Genomic DNA, 17,548 nt, shown 5'->3' on the forward strand with positions numbered 1-17,548 from the left:
ATCGTGACGTATTAGGGGCGTGGCCAATGGAATGTCCGTTTTTGCGGGAATTCAAAATTGCTAATTTAAAAATATTTTTTATGCCACTAATAAGTATGAAAAAAAAAGTTTTTTTACTGGACAATATTTCATAGACCTTTATTATTATAAATATGTAAAAAAAGTTATATTCTCCTATTATCCCTAACACAATGGAGTTTATTTGATGTGGAAAACAATTCATTTGATAGTCAATTCGAATATCAATCTGATGAAATTTGATATATTTACAACTTAATGTAATGTTAATGTTTTCGAAACTAGAGATTATTTCGCAAAAGACTTATTCGATTGTCACTATTTTGCGGAATATTCTGATTTTATCATTTTTTTCACGGTTCACCGGTTAAGAACCACTGCTTTACACAATATTTCTCCAAAACTCTTCAGGGAAAAATCTAATATTATTTATCTAAAAATACCTGGAATTTTTTTTTAAATGTACAAAAATAATCCTTAATAACTTACTCTGGATTTGTTGTATTTAAAACACAATGATTTTTTAACTCTCCGAAAAATTGCACTCCTAACAAACTGTACAGAGACATGAAGAATAAGAAAAAAAGGGTTACATTGTAGATCTGCTGGCTTGAACGCCTGTAAGAGAAAATAATACATGTACCTAAATATAATAATAGCTAAAAATTACGAGAAGAAAATTGAATTACTTATTGGTAAAAACAGTATCATCCAGCCAATCAAATGACGAGTGAACTTATTACTGTAGAACAGAGAAAAGAACTAAAAATTGGATAAATGTCACAATGTGTATTATCCTAATAAATAAAGATATTCAGGTTTTTCCCCCATTAACGAGTATAAGTTTAATTTAATACAACAATGTTTTGAGTTTGTCCAAATGCTTGCAGACTGGCTGGATTTCCTCCCTAGGGAGTTATTCATAATTTATTTTTTCACAACAGAGGGTAAAACATTTTTGAGAAGGGAATATGGAAGTCTAGGCATTTACAGAGCGTATGACTTGTCGTTGGCTGGTTTAAGTGACCACTTTAAGCACTGTGTAACATTCACCATTCTGCCTATGTTTAAACATCCACATTTCCTCTTAAGCTCTTATGATAATTTATTTATTATAACACTAAATTAGTGTTATAATCAATATGTAAATCAATACCAAAAATCTGACCAAAATACAAAATGTGGAAATAGTTAGAGAGTTTTTAGTTAATTATGAGTAAAGGTAAACGTCGTTTTACGCCGGTTCGATTAACGCCGATTTACTACGCCGCGATTCTAATAGCAGACACACTTTTACACGTTGTTTTATTATATTACCGTGTATACGATCAGCCAATTGTGTGTGTGAAATTGTTTCTGAGTAAGTTTTCGATTTGTTTTGAAAAAAAAGGTATGATTACATTTTAACTTTATTATTATTAAAAGTAAAATAATGTTAAAATATTTGTAGTTTATGCTATGATTCTGCAAGAAAGGAAGCAACAATCAAAGCAAATAAAAGAGGATGCTTTTTTAAAAAAAGTGTGAGAATTTAATTTAGGAGCGACGAACTGGTGAGTTAGATTATTATTTATTTTGTAAACAAATTTAAACTGTATTTTGTAAACAAATTTAAACAGTATTTATTAAATAAATTTATTTATAATTTATTTTGAATATATATAAAGGATGTGTATTTAAAAAAAACTTGTTAGATTGTTTTTAGAATTTTGACACAGAACCTAACCTTATATATTTCATTATATTTGTGTTCATTTTACGCCGAATTTTTTACGGGTGTCTCTCGGAACGAAACCCCGACGTAAAACGACGTTTACCTGTACAATATTTAAAAGGCTCTATATTACAATGTCTGGTTGTTTCGACAAATAACTTACTTGAATATTTGGTTGATGCGTGATTTGGGCATAGAGAATTTGAGGAAAACCCTTAGGAATCTGATCATTATAAGCGGTCGTGGGGCTCTCAAAATACTAAGATAACTAAAACGTGGTACAACACCCGGCATCTCAAACATCTGAAGTATTACAGACACCCAAAGAAAGAACACCATAGAAGCGTCAAACTGACACCAATGGTCTTTCAGATATGGGACTTCGCCCTGAAAGAAATGCACATGTGTAGTGGTTGCAGCCTAAACCCATGTCAAGGCAAAACTTGTGTCTGAAAATATCTGCTGAAGACCAATTCAGTAATGTTTCACAGGTGAAAGTTTACGTTGCAATAAAAATAATGTGATTTCCAGACGACACCTTTTGCCTCGACATAGATAGATATATAATATTTTTCAGTAACTTGCAATGCAACTTTTCTCAAAATTTTAATATGCAATATGACTTTGTTTAGTGAATTCAAGCTTCGTTTTTAAATTAAATATTTGACAAAATACAATATGGATATTCGTACATAATGTACCTTGAGAATTCCCCGTATATGCATTTTAGCAATCATCTCCGCTGTAAAGAGGAATGTAACTACAACGTCACAGGAGAATGTAAAGTATTGCAACGGAGGGAGTTTCTCAAAGGTCTTTGGGGTATTCATGGAGACGGACATCAAACTGACGAGAGCACAAAACCGCATGAGTCTTCGGACCCATAGCTGAAATTTATTTGTTTATTTATAAATTTATTGCAAAAAAAATATACATACTCAATAACAGGGAATCTATATAAAACCAATTAATGTAAAATGAAAACAGAGTGTTCTCTGTTTATGATAGTCTCCATCTAACATGGCACAGCCTGTTCTAAGATGGAGATTTTTTATATTTAGAGCGTAATAATAAAACAATAACATAAAAAATAAAACTAAAACTACTTTATTATAAATGCCTAGCTAATGAAATGTAAGAAATTAAAAATCATTATTATACAAATATAAAGTATATATATGTGCCAAGAATACATGTTACTTAAACATAAATAATATAGAATAATATATAATAAAACAAATATAAAGCAATGAAATACATAAAACTATAAATAATATGTGTACCAATTATATAAAGTACTACGTTTATTGATTTACATATATTTTTCAAAAAAATCTCTCGCTACACTATTTATATGTGCAGTTATATTTATTTTAAAATTTGTTTTACACTTTGAGTCTTTTATATTTGGCAATAAATCATAAAATATTTTTGGAGCTATTACATTGAATTGCTTTTTTCCAAAGGCGGTTGATACAAATGGGACAATACAGTTAATTTGCGTTGCTGAACGAGTGTTTATATTCTGTTGGGTTCTTTTGACCTCACTTAATTTATCATAAAATTTAAGTAGTAGGCACCTTACAAACAATTGTCTTACATCCAATATCTTTAACTCAGCGAATAGATCTTCCGTTGAATACCTCGAGGGTTTTTTGAGAATGATCTTCATAATCCATTTTTGTGCTATTTTTACTGGTTCAAGGATTGAACGAGAGCAACCTCCTCAAGCTAAATTGCAATATGATAGTTTGCTTTGGCAAAAAGCAAAGTAAATTTATCTCGTAAGTTGAGCATTCAAAATATATGGGAAATATAAGAAAAACATCATTTATTCGTCGAGAAAAATCGAAAAATTTACTCAAAATAAATTCCTAATAAATTAACATTGTATAACTGTAGGTAGGAATGTTATTAACTAGTAGGTAGGAATGTTATTGTTTCTTTTTGCATAAAAATGTCTGCCTTAAAACAGGTTGTACCTAGTTAGGCAGACTTGACATGATCCAGAGAAATCTATTACCTACGTGTTTATGTAGTAGATAAAGTATTGTTATTTTTGTTAATAAACAATGATTATTATTATTATTATTGTTGGTCAATGAAGTGATTGCCCAGATTTATTCCGTCCGTCTGTCGAGAGGGGTTGATAAAGTCATTATTCATTAGAAATATTTGCAGTCTTATTCAAAAAGGTAGAGCAAGATTTTAATCTTAGACCTCCGGTTCATGAGTCCACGACATTACCGAGGAACCACAACATGTGTCAATATCAATATGTTTTGATTAAATCCCCCGAGAGCAGCGCCGGATATAACGTGATCTAGCACTCAGCGGTCGGCGCGTTTGCCCACAAGTTCGATTCCCGACAAGGATGATATAAAATATTTATTTAAAAGGGTGTTTTTACGATATAATATTTCATAGTTCCTGGACTGGTTCCTGAAGCGTATGACTGATCATCTTACCTTCATTTAACAAAAAAAATATCAAAATACGCAGCGATTGGTGTACCAATGCAGTGCCCTATGCACCATTAGGTGAGGAAAGGGAATGATGGTGATATTATTCTCCCTTCCCTTGTAAGCAATTATCTGGTTAAATTAAAAAAGTCCTAGTTAAATTCACTTATTATTAAATACTCTTATTCTGCCGGTGGCGGGAGTCACATCGATTGCCCGAAGTTATGCACTATAAATTAAAATACATAAATACAATATTTTGAGTGTCCAAATGTTATTTATTTATTTGACTATTGCAGTTTGCATTACTTACGAGCTGTAGAATCCATAGCGTAATGCGGACTGTAAATATAATAACTTTACGGGAAACAAAATCTGGTTAAAATAGTAGGAAACACGAAGACAGGATAAGTACAAAAAAGGACAGACAGTATTCTTGACATTAAGTACAAATATCTAAATAAACATGTCAACGTGTGACCGAAAATCCCGTTTCATTTCATGTAACCACGAAATGTTGCCAAACCACGAACAAAATAGTATCATAGCACAAATATATGATAATTTTGAATTATGTTGTTATGTTTTACCACAAAAAATATTTTGCTGGCTGTAAACAACAGCTACTTTTATTAGGCAAACTTCAAAAAAAAAAAAAAAATCATTTCGTAATTAAGTAAAATTAATACAGTTCAATATTATACTTAGGCTTATTAATAGAAAGCCGGGTAAACAATTCGACTACCCTGGCAATACTAACAAAATGTCCGCCTTGTTTTATTTAACAATCTGAGAGACGGTAAAATAATCTAATTCTTAAATAATATTATTTGTGAATTCGTTACGTACACATGAAATGTGATCCCACTATTCCCTTTTAATCCCAGTAGTATTTTGACACTTGAAAACGACACAACTCGGCAAAATTGAATTTAAATCGGCAGTTGCGTACTAAGCGACGTCTACACAGTAACTAATGGCCAAAACGTAAAACTACTAATTTATCAGTAGTTTTGAAGCGGTTTCTGGACTATTAAAATTCTATGGTTTCTGCATTTTATTTTTCATTTTTTGTAAATATTTTTATCAAGTGCTACTGTGTTTTATTTTTCACAGTAACACTTGATAAAAATATAAAATAAATATAGGCGAATTATAGAAAAATAAATTGGAATAACCCTGCAATAATTTATTTTATTTTATTTATTTATATATATACGCCCAATGGGCATTTTTAAGGACATATTAAAACATATAAAATTATTATAAAAAAAGTAGAAAGACTCAATGGTATATAATAGACTTTGTGGGAGTGGAAGCGGGAGAGAGGTGTTTATAATTGAATTTGATTCAGTGATCGCTTGAAAGAAGACAACTTGTTATCAAAGAAATCAAGACTGGTATGTTTGTTGGCAGACCTAAGATTTCTAGGCATAGGGGAATGAAAACCATAGTTAATTCTATGGTTATTGGTATGAAAGAGTCAGTTTTGTCTGAGGTTTCTAGTTGAGATATTCAACTTTATTGAGCTCAGTAGTTCAGGCGCGTCAAATAGTGAGTTGAGAATTTTAAATAGGACTAGAAGATCGGATAGAGAAGGTAAATACACAGTTACATATTTAAAAGTATTTAAAATGCAAATTAATATCCATTTGGCAATTCTCGACCTGAGTACGGCCCGTTGTTTTGCTGTGAACTGTAGTCATAGAATGGTTTACCTACGTTTGGGCTCCTCTATAGCTTGGCGCATTATTATTCTGAGGTTATAATTAACTTTCCTGTTCAATTTATTGTTTTTAAATCATTAGATCCATATTAGAACAAATTTTACCACATTACGTTGTATTTATATTAGTACTTCATAATATGTACCTATCTTAAGTTTAGTCTAAATTTTAGAGGCGTAATCTGCCGGTCGAAGAGTAATGAGGAACTTCAGCCCTACGGGAAATTGGATACAAAAAATGTTTTATTTCGCGTGGTAAAAATTAGAGCATTCAATTGTTAGCCTAAGTTTCTTGAAAATGTACGAAAAAAAAATATCTTAATAAAAACGCACTACTTTGATTGACGTCACTGGTTCATATGGCATCCGGCTGGCTTAACGTTAGCGAAGCAATGGGAAGAACTAACAGAGAACAACTTCTGACGTCACACGCGGAGTTATTTCGGAAATGTAAACATTAAAAAATCATAGCACTGATAATAAGATAAGTAAAAAAAAATTTTTTTTTGGCCAAGTTTAAAAGTATTTCAACAAATAAAAAAAAGACACTGAATTTCCTTATTTTAATAAGTTAAATTTATAATAAACACAAAATATTGTTTAATCTAACGTTTATTTACTGATTTATTTGTATGGCATGCTTTCGAAAAGAAAAAGAAAAATCTTCAAAGTAACCACTTTCTAAGATTCAGAATACCACTCCTGATTTTTATAGTTTGAAATAATGTTGCTATAGTTATGGTCTCAAATTTGTGCAGCATCGCTTTATTGTGTGGGTTTGGAATTATGTATTTTTAATAATTATTTAAATTATTCCGAAAACGTAAAGTTTTTATCATGTTTCACACACATAACACAGTATTCTTCACCCGCCGGGCCACAGAGAAATAAATACATAATTTTCAATTATGATGATAACCCAAAGAAAAATCAATAATAATAAAATATAAGTATATTTGTAGTAAATACAGAGGGACGAGGACGGGGATAAATGCTAAATGGAAAATGAACATTTATTTATTTTTATTTATTTAGATTTATTTTCATACGAATCTTGTCTAGCCAACTGTACCGAATCCATCAGTATGTTTTAGACCCCGATTTCAGATTTTCAGAAAACTTGGACTGGCGACGCGACGTGAGGTGACGCGACGTGAAGTGACGCGACGTGAAGTGACGCGACGTGAGGTGACGCGACGTGAGGTGACGCGACGTGAGGTGACGCGACGGTAGGAACGATTGACGCCTGAACACGTAAAATCCGAATTGCAGTGAGGAAGTTCATTGTTTTTTTAAAAATATTTTTATTATTATTTGTTAAAAGAATATTAAGCTAAGTCAAAAATTTTATTTTTATTTTTTATGTATCGTAATATACAGCACCGTAATTTTTTTAAATTTTGTATTTTTGAAATTACTTCGCGTGAGACGCCTTAAGTTCTCTTCCGTTTCCTCTCGGTCAGTTCCGGAAATCTTTTAAAACTGTCTTATGATGATTGATTCATATGAACTAGTGACATGGTTCAAAGTAGTTTTTTTAATGATTTTTTTCGTATGTTTTCAAGAAACTTTGCCGAAAATGATGCTCAACCTATATTGAACTATTCACAGCTGTAATTTATGCAATAATTGAACATAGTTATGCAGATAGCAGCCAGTCCACAATTTTGAAAAAAAACGATTTTGGTGTTTTTGGGTACAGTAAGCTGCTCGCTTAAAATTAATATAATAATAATAATTTACCAAAAAGGCAAAACGATATAACGGTGAATATAAAATACGGGAATTCGTTTATATGAATAAAAGTCAGACCGCGTTTCCTCTTAAGAAATGAAAAATAGAGGTGGGTTCAGTGGATCAGGCCAAAATGGTAAAAAATATTTTATTTCTACGTTTTTATATGATTTTATTATGGTTGATATGTATTTAGGGCATGCTTCAAAATAATCATGTTTTACCTCCACACGTTGCTAAATCTCCCTTACATTTTGCTAAATCTCCCCCTCCAAGCCCAGATCCGTAAAGTATCGGGCTATCAGGTAGGGGGCGAGCTCTTTAATATCCTCAGGTTTAACTAGTGGTCCCCCGAGGATAAGGTTCATTTTGTGATGTAAAGCATAATGCTTAAAATATTTATAAAAAAAAAAATATAGACACTTAATTAAATTGTATAATTTGATCGAAAATATGTTTGTTGCAACAGTTAAAAAGTTTTTTCAGAAATCCTAATTTTATTTTGCCCAATTTATTTTCAGTTAAATTCTGAAAAATTAGTATCACAGTTCTAGCCTTGTTAATACCAAATATGTATTCAATATGATATAGCTGTATTCAAAGCCTTTCTCCTTAATTACAGATTCTTAGTTATTATACTGAGAAACTAGGTATCAATATCTTCTGTTTTAATTAAATTAACATCAATAGAGACAGACACAAATTCTAAGAACTTATGCTGGGGGTTTCTATTCATCATTATTATTAAATGTTCGACAGATTACGGTACGTAAAATTACTCTTACGTAATACAAATATCGAAATAATGATGTAATCAAATATGCGTACCGATACCGAATAAGCTGTACACAATTTTAGAATGATGTTGACTTATTTTACCGTCTGATAAAATTTTCTTTAAATTTAACAACGCTGAAAACGGAAGAGTACAAAAAAAGTCTTGTCGCCTGATAGTAACTTTCAGGTAAAAATCTTGAAAGGAGAAACCGAGTGGCGATAGGTTGGCCTCGTAGTGTGGTAGTTGGCGCGTCCGCCTACCATTCGTTCTTCTCCGGTTCGATTATTGCCGAAGTCGGGGATTAAATGGATTGGATTGATTAGATTTAAAAAGCAATAAAAATATTAACAGTGGAGACAAGTAAAATGGATTGTGCCATTCGCCAAAACCAATTTTTAATATCTGCTGAACTATAATCATCATCATCATTCCCTTTCCGCACATAATGATGCATAGGGCACTGAATTAGTAGACCAATTGCAGCTGTTTGGAAAGAGCTACCATATAGTCGAAGAATATTTGCAGGACAAGACAGCTTGGCATTAGATTCGTGTATATTGTATACGTAGTAATAATATTATTGTAGTTTATAATAGATTCAATGAATCATATCGTCGCTGCGCCTGCAAAATCCGCTATGTAAAAAAACACAACTTTTCAGGAGAAGGAAAAAACTGATTTACTCAACGGTGTCTCGCATTTCTTAAAAAGCAAATAAACAAAAAATTAGAGCCTTACGTCGGATTTAGCATAATGATGTTTTATAAAATGATATTTTAATATTGAAGCCTTAGTGAATATTTTTGTGTCTGAAAGGCACATATCTGGTTTAATTTGAGTCTTAAAATCCGTTTTATAGTAGAGGCAGCACATAGCGGATTTTAATGAACGCGTATTTTCGACATAGCGGGTTTTACAAATGGGTAATGATTGTTTTTTTTTATTGTTAAATTATATTTTGAACTTATGCGTAAGACATATTTAACCAAGCCAATAGTCTGTTTTGAACAAACCTTTATCTTCACCAGCCAAATGTTGATATACCTAACTAAATTGTTATAGAGTAAAAGAGAAATAAACATTTGCAGAATAAGATAGATAGATAAATAATCAAACAAAATGTTTTATATATGATGTTCAAGTAACTAATCACCAAAAAAAAAGCAGCCACAAAAATAAATAAATTATAAACATGTTGAAAGTAAAAAACAAAATAGAAACTACAAATAAAACATTATTCTTATACATTCATAATAATTAATACCGTCATAATGATGTTAACATTTTGATAAAATAAATTAACCTCTCAATGCAGTATTTTAATAAACAATAATTACGACTTCCCACTAGTAAAATCAAAATTTTTCTTAAAACTGTTGAGATCTTTGAAATACAAAGATAGTAACCATAATTTAAAAAATCAGTATTTGAGATTATCGTTAAAGAAGTGATAGATAGTCTCGATGCATACCTATATAATTTTAAAGATTGTAATTGTTCAAACATAGACTTGTCAATTTTTTTCGGCCCTGTGTACAATGGTAGCGGTATTGCATTTAAATCTTGCCTCCTTCTTTGGGGCAGTAGTGTTCAGTTATCAATAATTTCCTCGTAGTTGTACAGCAACCCTCTAATCTGTGTTACAGTAGGATCTCCAACTTTTTTGCCTGGTCGAATTGTGCTGTAATTAGTGGAGAGTGTGTCGTAAGCCTTGAAAAGTTATAATCTTTATGCTTAATAATGTACGGTTTGGATGGTCTAGCTTTTATGCGGTCAACGTAATATGAAGAGGAGTACACTGTTTTTCTAAGGTCGAATGGACGCTATCTACCTCAATCGTCGTGTGCCCCTTTTCTAAAATAAGTTGCACCAACGCACTGCGTCTGCCAGAGAACTGCAGAGGACTTTATTTTTGTTTTGGTGAGCGCAGCCGTCCGATAAGTGATTGTTGTAAATCCCTTATGAATTTCTCCTTCTATAAAGTCTATGATGCAATAAATAAACTCATTCGCTGTAACACCTCTATTACCTTCACGCCAAACGTACGGAAAAACATAAATATATCGTATTATTTTCATAGATTGTAAAATTATGTAAGGTAATAATATTGAGCAGAAACTAAACGTTTTGGACAAAGCTGTGTGCTCTAAAGATCCATTGTTGCAACTAAATGATGGTCAGTGCAAGATGCAATAGCCAGCTTCTTTGCATCTCTTGCCTCATTTATCTTACTTGAGTGAAGTTGATATTGATAGTTGATATTGAAGTGATTCTTAATTTTTCTTTCTTGTAGGATACACATAATATGTCGCATTGATCTTTGCGTGGTTTAAATATTGATATTTAAACCACGAAAAGATTTGGAGGGGAGTTTTGCCTTTCTCTGCACACCAGAACGTATAAACTGTAAGCATTTCTGATTACGATTTAAATTTATCCTCCATGTATGTTGTCGAACTAGTTAAGTGGCAATAATGGCTCAAAACTTTAGGCAATTGAAAGATCTAACTTTCAGTATTATATCTTTAGTCTGTGGATCTAACCACTGTTTCACAGACTCGGATTAAAAAGTGCTAGGACTATTTCGTATTATAGCTGTTTGAGTCTAATGACCGTTATCTATCTGTTTAGATGATATTAATTGGGTAAATGTATCTTTCGTGATGTCCAGAGTAGTATTAAAAAAATCTCCGCATACTCTTACTTTTTTACCATTGAACGTGGGTAAGAAGCAGCCGACTCCAATTTGGCGTTTCAAAGCACTGATATCATTTGATTGTTGTCGCCTCTTGATTATTTTTCTGATATTCACGAGCCCAAAAATATGGGATTTTTAGCTTCTCAAGGTTGACAAGCTCCAGAAATATTTGAACACATTTTGGCGAGCTTGCTCAGTAACTAACCCGCATAGAAAATATCTATTAGATATTATATTTAAACCATGATAATTGCACGATGTTTCTCTTATTTTTCTTTGCGCTCTTTTGACGAAAATTGTATGCCCATTAACTGTTTTAATACCGTTTAATTTTTTTCCCAGGACTCTTAATATTTTATTCACTTTTCGCTTATCCTCTGTGTTTGGTTCATTTAGTCAACAGATCAATGTCGGAGTTGCAGTTAGAATCAGCGCCTTCAAACTGTTCCGTTTCGTGGTTCAATATAAACCTATAATTACATGTTCCCAGTTTATCTGCACTACTTTTCTCATCTGAATTTGAAGCTTTTAAACAGTCTCTTTTCAGGGTTGAGAATAAGTTTTGTACCATCGACATCACATCAGTATTCATAGACGAGAATACAATCGGAAATGAATTCTCCGAGTTTTTCTCCAAAACTATTTAATTATTGTGTTAATTATGTGACACGTTCGGATTCATATTTTCGACATCATGGAAATCAGTAAAATTGGTAGTATTAATGCTAAGGGGGATTAGTATACTCGTATCAATAAGTGATTGTTGTGTATCAACAGTTGTGGTGTGACTAATGCTGTTTGCTTGATTTTCTTGGAGTTCAGCATGATGATGATCGTTCAGAACCGTGTTCACTAATTGCTGAGCTCTAGAGGATCTAAATTTAGGTGCAGACAGGTATGTTACCTATTGTAACCAAAACAACAAACTATTAGTTCATTTATAAGCTTCAAACTAATGGATACATAATTGTCAATTACAAATGCCCCAAATACAAAAAAAGTATTAAAATACTTATAAGTTTATGATCAGGCACATCATTTAAAACAAAATCAAGGAAAATGTAAAATAATTAAGAATACCATTAAAAATCATTTAATGATTGGTATGTACATAATATTTCAGTTGTTTAAAAAATGTTTGAGCTAGACGAAAAATTGTATTCGATAGCTTAACAAAATTTACAAATAATAAACGTAACTTCCACAGTTTTTTAAGGTAAATATTGTACCTAACAGCCAATTATTATTTTCTAGTTATATGATAATAAATAAAATCCGCAATTTTATATGCACCTATCCATGGTTTAAGCCAAAAGTTAAAGTTATTATTACCACATAATATATCTGCAAAAGTTATTTATTCATGTATAAATGCACATCATACTATAAAAACACAAGTTTTCTTAGGTAAACATTATAAAATACATTTTTAAAAGTTCTAAAAGGTTATTGTAATGTCTTTAATATGAGATAGTTGAAAGAAAAAAAAAACTGTTATATTACTTACCGGGCTTTTAAAGTAAAAACTAATTAATTACACCATTCCTAATAGCTTAAATATATTTTATTGTATGTGCTGCGAGTCACAAGTCACAACAAGACTGGCAAAAAGAGCGTTCTGAGGGAAGAGTAGGTGCAAACTCCGTTATGTGCCATTAACGGGCGCAATAGTAAGTTTTCCCCTTTAGTTAAAAATGCGATATGTGAACGGAGTCTTCATAGTGTATTTTGAAAGCCATTTTTCAAGCGAAAACACATAGCTTATTTTGCATTTTTCTAAACTAGCTTTAAAATCAAAAAAAGGGTTTCATAGGCCGATCCGTCTCTTCTTGTTACATGGCAGGGCGGAAAAAACCGAAATTTGCAAAAAAAACGTTTGACGGATTTTGCAGGCGCAACGACGATATACTACTAATATTCTCCTACTACTACTACAGCGTATCTTGATAATTTTTTGCAACATGAAGGTAGGATTGGATCAATTAGCTGCACATCGACAGGGACGAGGTTGTCAATTTTTTAATGTTCGAGATTAAAAATTAGCAAAAATTGACAAATCTGCGTTCCTTACATAGTTTTACTTTTATTATACATATTTTGTTTTTTTTTCATTATGTATTTTTTGATTGTGTATTTTTATGTTTTTTTCATTATGTATTTTTATGTTTTTTTATTATGTATTTTTCTATTACTTAATTTAGCACTGGTATATTATTTACTACTCCTATTTCTCACTACACTGTAAAGTGAGTTTAAAGAAATCATATCTCAATTATTATTTCAATTATGTTTTTATATATATATATATATATTCTTTTTCTACTGATTTCAATGATACTATTATTTTGTTGATTTAAATGAAACTGTTATTTTGTATATTGGATTATGTATAAATCTAAATTTGTATAATTTTTAATTAACATTTTAATATTTATGTCTATGAATTGTATTTTTTGGAATTTGATTATTTATTACTTATATTTTTTTTCTGGATTTTTATTACATTGCATCACATGTCATTATATATTTTAATCTAATTCATTTTACTATGTATTTTTTACTGCTATTTTTTATGGCTTGACACGGGCACAGCGTAAAAAGTCTTAATAAATTTTCTTCTATTTAAATGAGTGTAATTTTGAATGAATAAATAAATTGTCCTCGGCACGAATTACCCCAGTTTAAAATAAATTTTTAAAAATGTGAAAAACATACCATTTGTAATGTTTCATATTAAATAAACAGTAGAACTCCAATTATCCGAATCAATTGGAACCGGACCATATTCGGATAATAGTTTTTTTCTCCGAAAAAAATGTATATTTTGATTCATGACCTCATGTACGAGTATGTTGAAAATGGAAGAAAAAACGGTATTTAAAGAAAAAAGGTTTTAATTAAATTAATTAATTCAGGCCAACGACACACTGACTGACTAATCAAAACGAACAGTGGAGGAAGGGAGGACAATTCGCGGAGGGAAGGACAATAGCGCGCGGAGACATAATCATTATTTTGTGAATCGCAGAACGTATGTGTCTTTTTTCTTCTAGAAATTCTAAAAGTGATTCGGATAGTCGGAGTTCGGATAGTTGGAGTTCGACTGTAATGCAAAATGAATAAATAAATTCGCTAAAATGATTACAAAACCAAAAAAGAAAGTGTTGAAACACTTTTTGGAAGCCACCAAATTTAAAACAACAACTTAATTTCAAAATTGAGTTAAAGGTACATTACAAAAATTAATTTTCACTCGTATGTCGTCATTATAATAGTTTTTTTTTTAATTTGGAAGAATTCGACATTTCAGTTTTTAAATTCGATATTAAACTGTAGGTATATTGGGTTTATGAATTGACGTTTGTTTCCCCTTGTCGAGTCGGTTTCCAATTGATTACCTACGTTAATTAATTTTCCGAGAATTTCAATACAATACGTACGTATACGATTAATGCAAGGGATATGAAGGGTGATCAACTGATTCACGTCGTGGGTCTTTTACAAATTGTTATTTATTTAGAATACAAACAGATGTACATGTAAAATGATTATAAATAGAATATATGTATATATATATATATATATATATATATATACACTCAATGAGGAAGTTCAGTAATTTTTTTTTTTTTTTTAATCTGTCAACATAATATACAAAGCCAAATATTTTTTGTATTGTATTAACAGCGCCATTATGTTTAAATGAATTAATAACGTAATTTTGAAATGACTCCGCCTGTGACATCACAAGTTCTATTCGGAGAGTTCTACCGGTTGGTGTGTTGACTTTCCGGAAACCAGAAACCTATCTTAACACTATATTATTGGTTGATTTTTAAGAATTTTTTCGTTCATTTTCAAGAAACTTCTTTAAACCAAATTTAGAAAACGTATTTTTATCCAATTTCCCGTAGCACCGAACTTCCTTATTGTACGCGCGTATATGTATTGAAGCAGATTTTAAGATATTTTATAATTATTTCTTTTCAAAAATTGAATTTTTTTACCGAGACTATCATAATCATAATTTTCCTATCTGAACCCAGTGGGGCATAGGGCACTGCATTGGTACCCTGGATAGTATTTGTTAAACGGAAGATAAGGTGATCAAGTGGCAGTCCAGAAATAATGAAATATTTCAGTGTAGAACTACCTTTAAAACTGATATTTCACGTCCACCCCACCAGGAATCGAGCCCAGGAGCTCAGGCATTTTAGACAGAAGTTCTAACTACGACTACTTTTACCTTATGACAAGACAACAAAATTAATCTAGGAACCATTGTTGCATCTCAAGCTGAAAAGATTTTTAACTTGGTAACTTATAAAGGAATTCATGAATTTTGTATCGACTTGAACAGACACGTGGCTGCAGTTTCAAACTCGTATAGTTTACATGCGGTTCGACTGTGGAATCATCTCCCATCCACTACCAAATATGTTTCTACAACAACTTTGTTTATCCTAAAACACTCCTCTCTTCCTGTAATTTTGATTATTTAATTCCAAAAGCCCGTACGACGTTTGCTTTTTTTTGTGGCCCCAAGAGTATTCAATGTCCTGGATGAACATGTGAAGTTCTCCAAAACGAAAGCCATTTTCAGGCGGAGTGTGAGTGATTTTGTCCAAGGGAAGAGACCATTGCAGGAGACCGCTGCGAAATATTTCATAGATTTATATCCTATTAAGCCTGTTGTCTAGATGCCCTTTGAGATATATGTATTTTTATGTAATAATAAAACCGATATTTATGTACAAAAATTGTACGCATTTTATATTTTTCTTCGAAAACTTAATTTTACTTTGTAGATAAAATTCAAGAAAATTGTTAACTGCCCATTGAATACGGGCCCAGTTTAATATACAAAAATACAATCTTAAATTGCGATTATTATATTCCAATGAATTATTTATTGTTTGTAAACCATAATAAACAAATACATTTATTGCTCGTTCTATTTTAGCAACTATTTAATATTGTTTTCTTTTTTCACTCAGATATGTATTACTAACACATTTATTTTATTGGTTTAGGTGGAGAAAATGAGATTTTATAATAATCCCGCCAATTTGAAAATACGATTGTACCGAAAGGCAAATGAATAAAATATAAGAAATTTAATCGGATGAAGGTTTTCTTATAAAAACATTATTCTATGTAGATGTTTTACAACGCGACGCCCAAAGGTCAAAGTTTTCCAAAACAAGAAATGGTTTTATAAAATTAAAAGGACATTTTCAATACTAAGCAAAATCTAACAGGGAACTAAAAAAATATATTTTTCCTTTAGTTTAGTTTAGCATCTTTATTTTTAAATAATAAAAAAATCCGGATCTTAGAAATTTGATCCGCGAGTTCGTGACGCTATCATTAATTTATCACTTTACATTAATCATTCACCTAACATTTAAACAGTTATTTTTGTTCTATTATTTTTTTAAGAAACCTATAGATATTTTTTACAAATTTGTATTACGTATCGTTTCACACATAAATATGATATTAATTTAAAAACAAACAAAAAAATGCAACTAAAAAATGTTTTAAAAAATAGCACCGTGTGCGTAGCACAATAAATTAATCTAATTAAATTCGCGAGTTTTTTTTAAAGATAAAAGAAATTTTACATACCTTGTTGACCCATTCAATATCGGCACTTTCATTGAGTGATTCTTCGGGGCCATAGTCAGCCAAGACTGGCTCACCCTTTAGACTCTGCTTTCGACCCAACATTTCGACAAATAATATCACCCTATTACATCTCGCTTAGTTATTTTTAAATCAGCTAATATGAATCAAACAACCTATTACGGTGATGAATGGATCCCGCCATAAAAAAATGCTGAATTAAAAGCGAATCGAGGGATATCATTTTCCCGAATATTTTTTAGAGTTATGAGATTGTTGGAACTGAGTATTATGGCGGACGCCGTACGCAATCAATGCGTGTAGCGTTATTCCAATCTGCATGCAGAACGAAAGTTATTAAATAATGTAGGTACGAATGTGGTCGAAAAGGGATGGGCCATGACGTCACTGTGCGCGGGCGCCGGACAAAAGGGATGCGACGCGCTACGGAGAGATTTCGGTAGTGACGCGCAGACATGCGTAACCGATTGATAGAAATGTTCGAATAATAACACGCCATACAAAATAAACGTTATATAAACAAAAGAAGGTGATTGTTATAGAATTTTACCACTAATTCTAAATCTTTCCAAAATTTTCCAATCACGTAAGGTTTTTTTGCACCACAACAGACCTTAACTCAATTATAGTGATGAATTACATAACAGTAATGGGGCGACCCGTGATTTTTTTATTGGTAATCTACAAAAAATGATAATTAATTTGTACCTACATATGAGTACAAAATATGTCATTATAATTATCCACGCGATATCATTCTATTATGATT

The 17,548-nt window shown here is 31.3% G+C and overlaps 1 protein-coding gene across 1 annotated transcript in view; it reads right to left on the reverse strand.

Annotated features, from left to right (window-relative positions):
• na (sodium leak channel non-selective protein na) overlaps nt 1–16,863 on the reverse strand; it is a 66,244-nt gene extending 49,381 nt beyond the window's left edge. Inside the window, exons 1-4 of the mRNA XM_088234682.1 lie at nt 16,762–16,863; nt 2,434–2,619; nt 1,896–2,119; nt 508–636 (exon numbers count right to left, since the gene is read on the reverse strand). Coding sequence (XP_088090808.1) covers nt 508–636; nt 1,896–2,119; nt 2,434–2,619; nt 16,762–16,863 — 641 coding nt within the window. The remainder of the gene's footprint in view (nt 1–507; nt 637–1,895; nt 2,120–2,433; nt 2,620–16,761) is intronic.
• Nucleotides 16,864–17,548: the final 685 nt, after the last annotated feature.

The sequence above is a fragment of the Micrasema longulum genome, unplaced genomic scaffold (genome assembly GCF_059751315.1).
Source record: "Micrasema longulum isolate JH-2025_06_02 unplaced genomic scaffold, ASM5975131v1 h1tg000087l, whole genome shotgun sequence".
NCBI classification, from domain to species: domain Eukaryota; kingdom Metazoa; phylum Arthropoda; class Insecta; order Trichoptera; family Brachycentridae; genus Micrasema; species Micrasema longulum.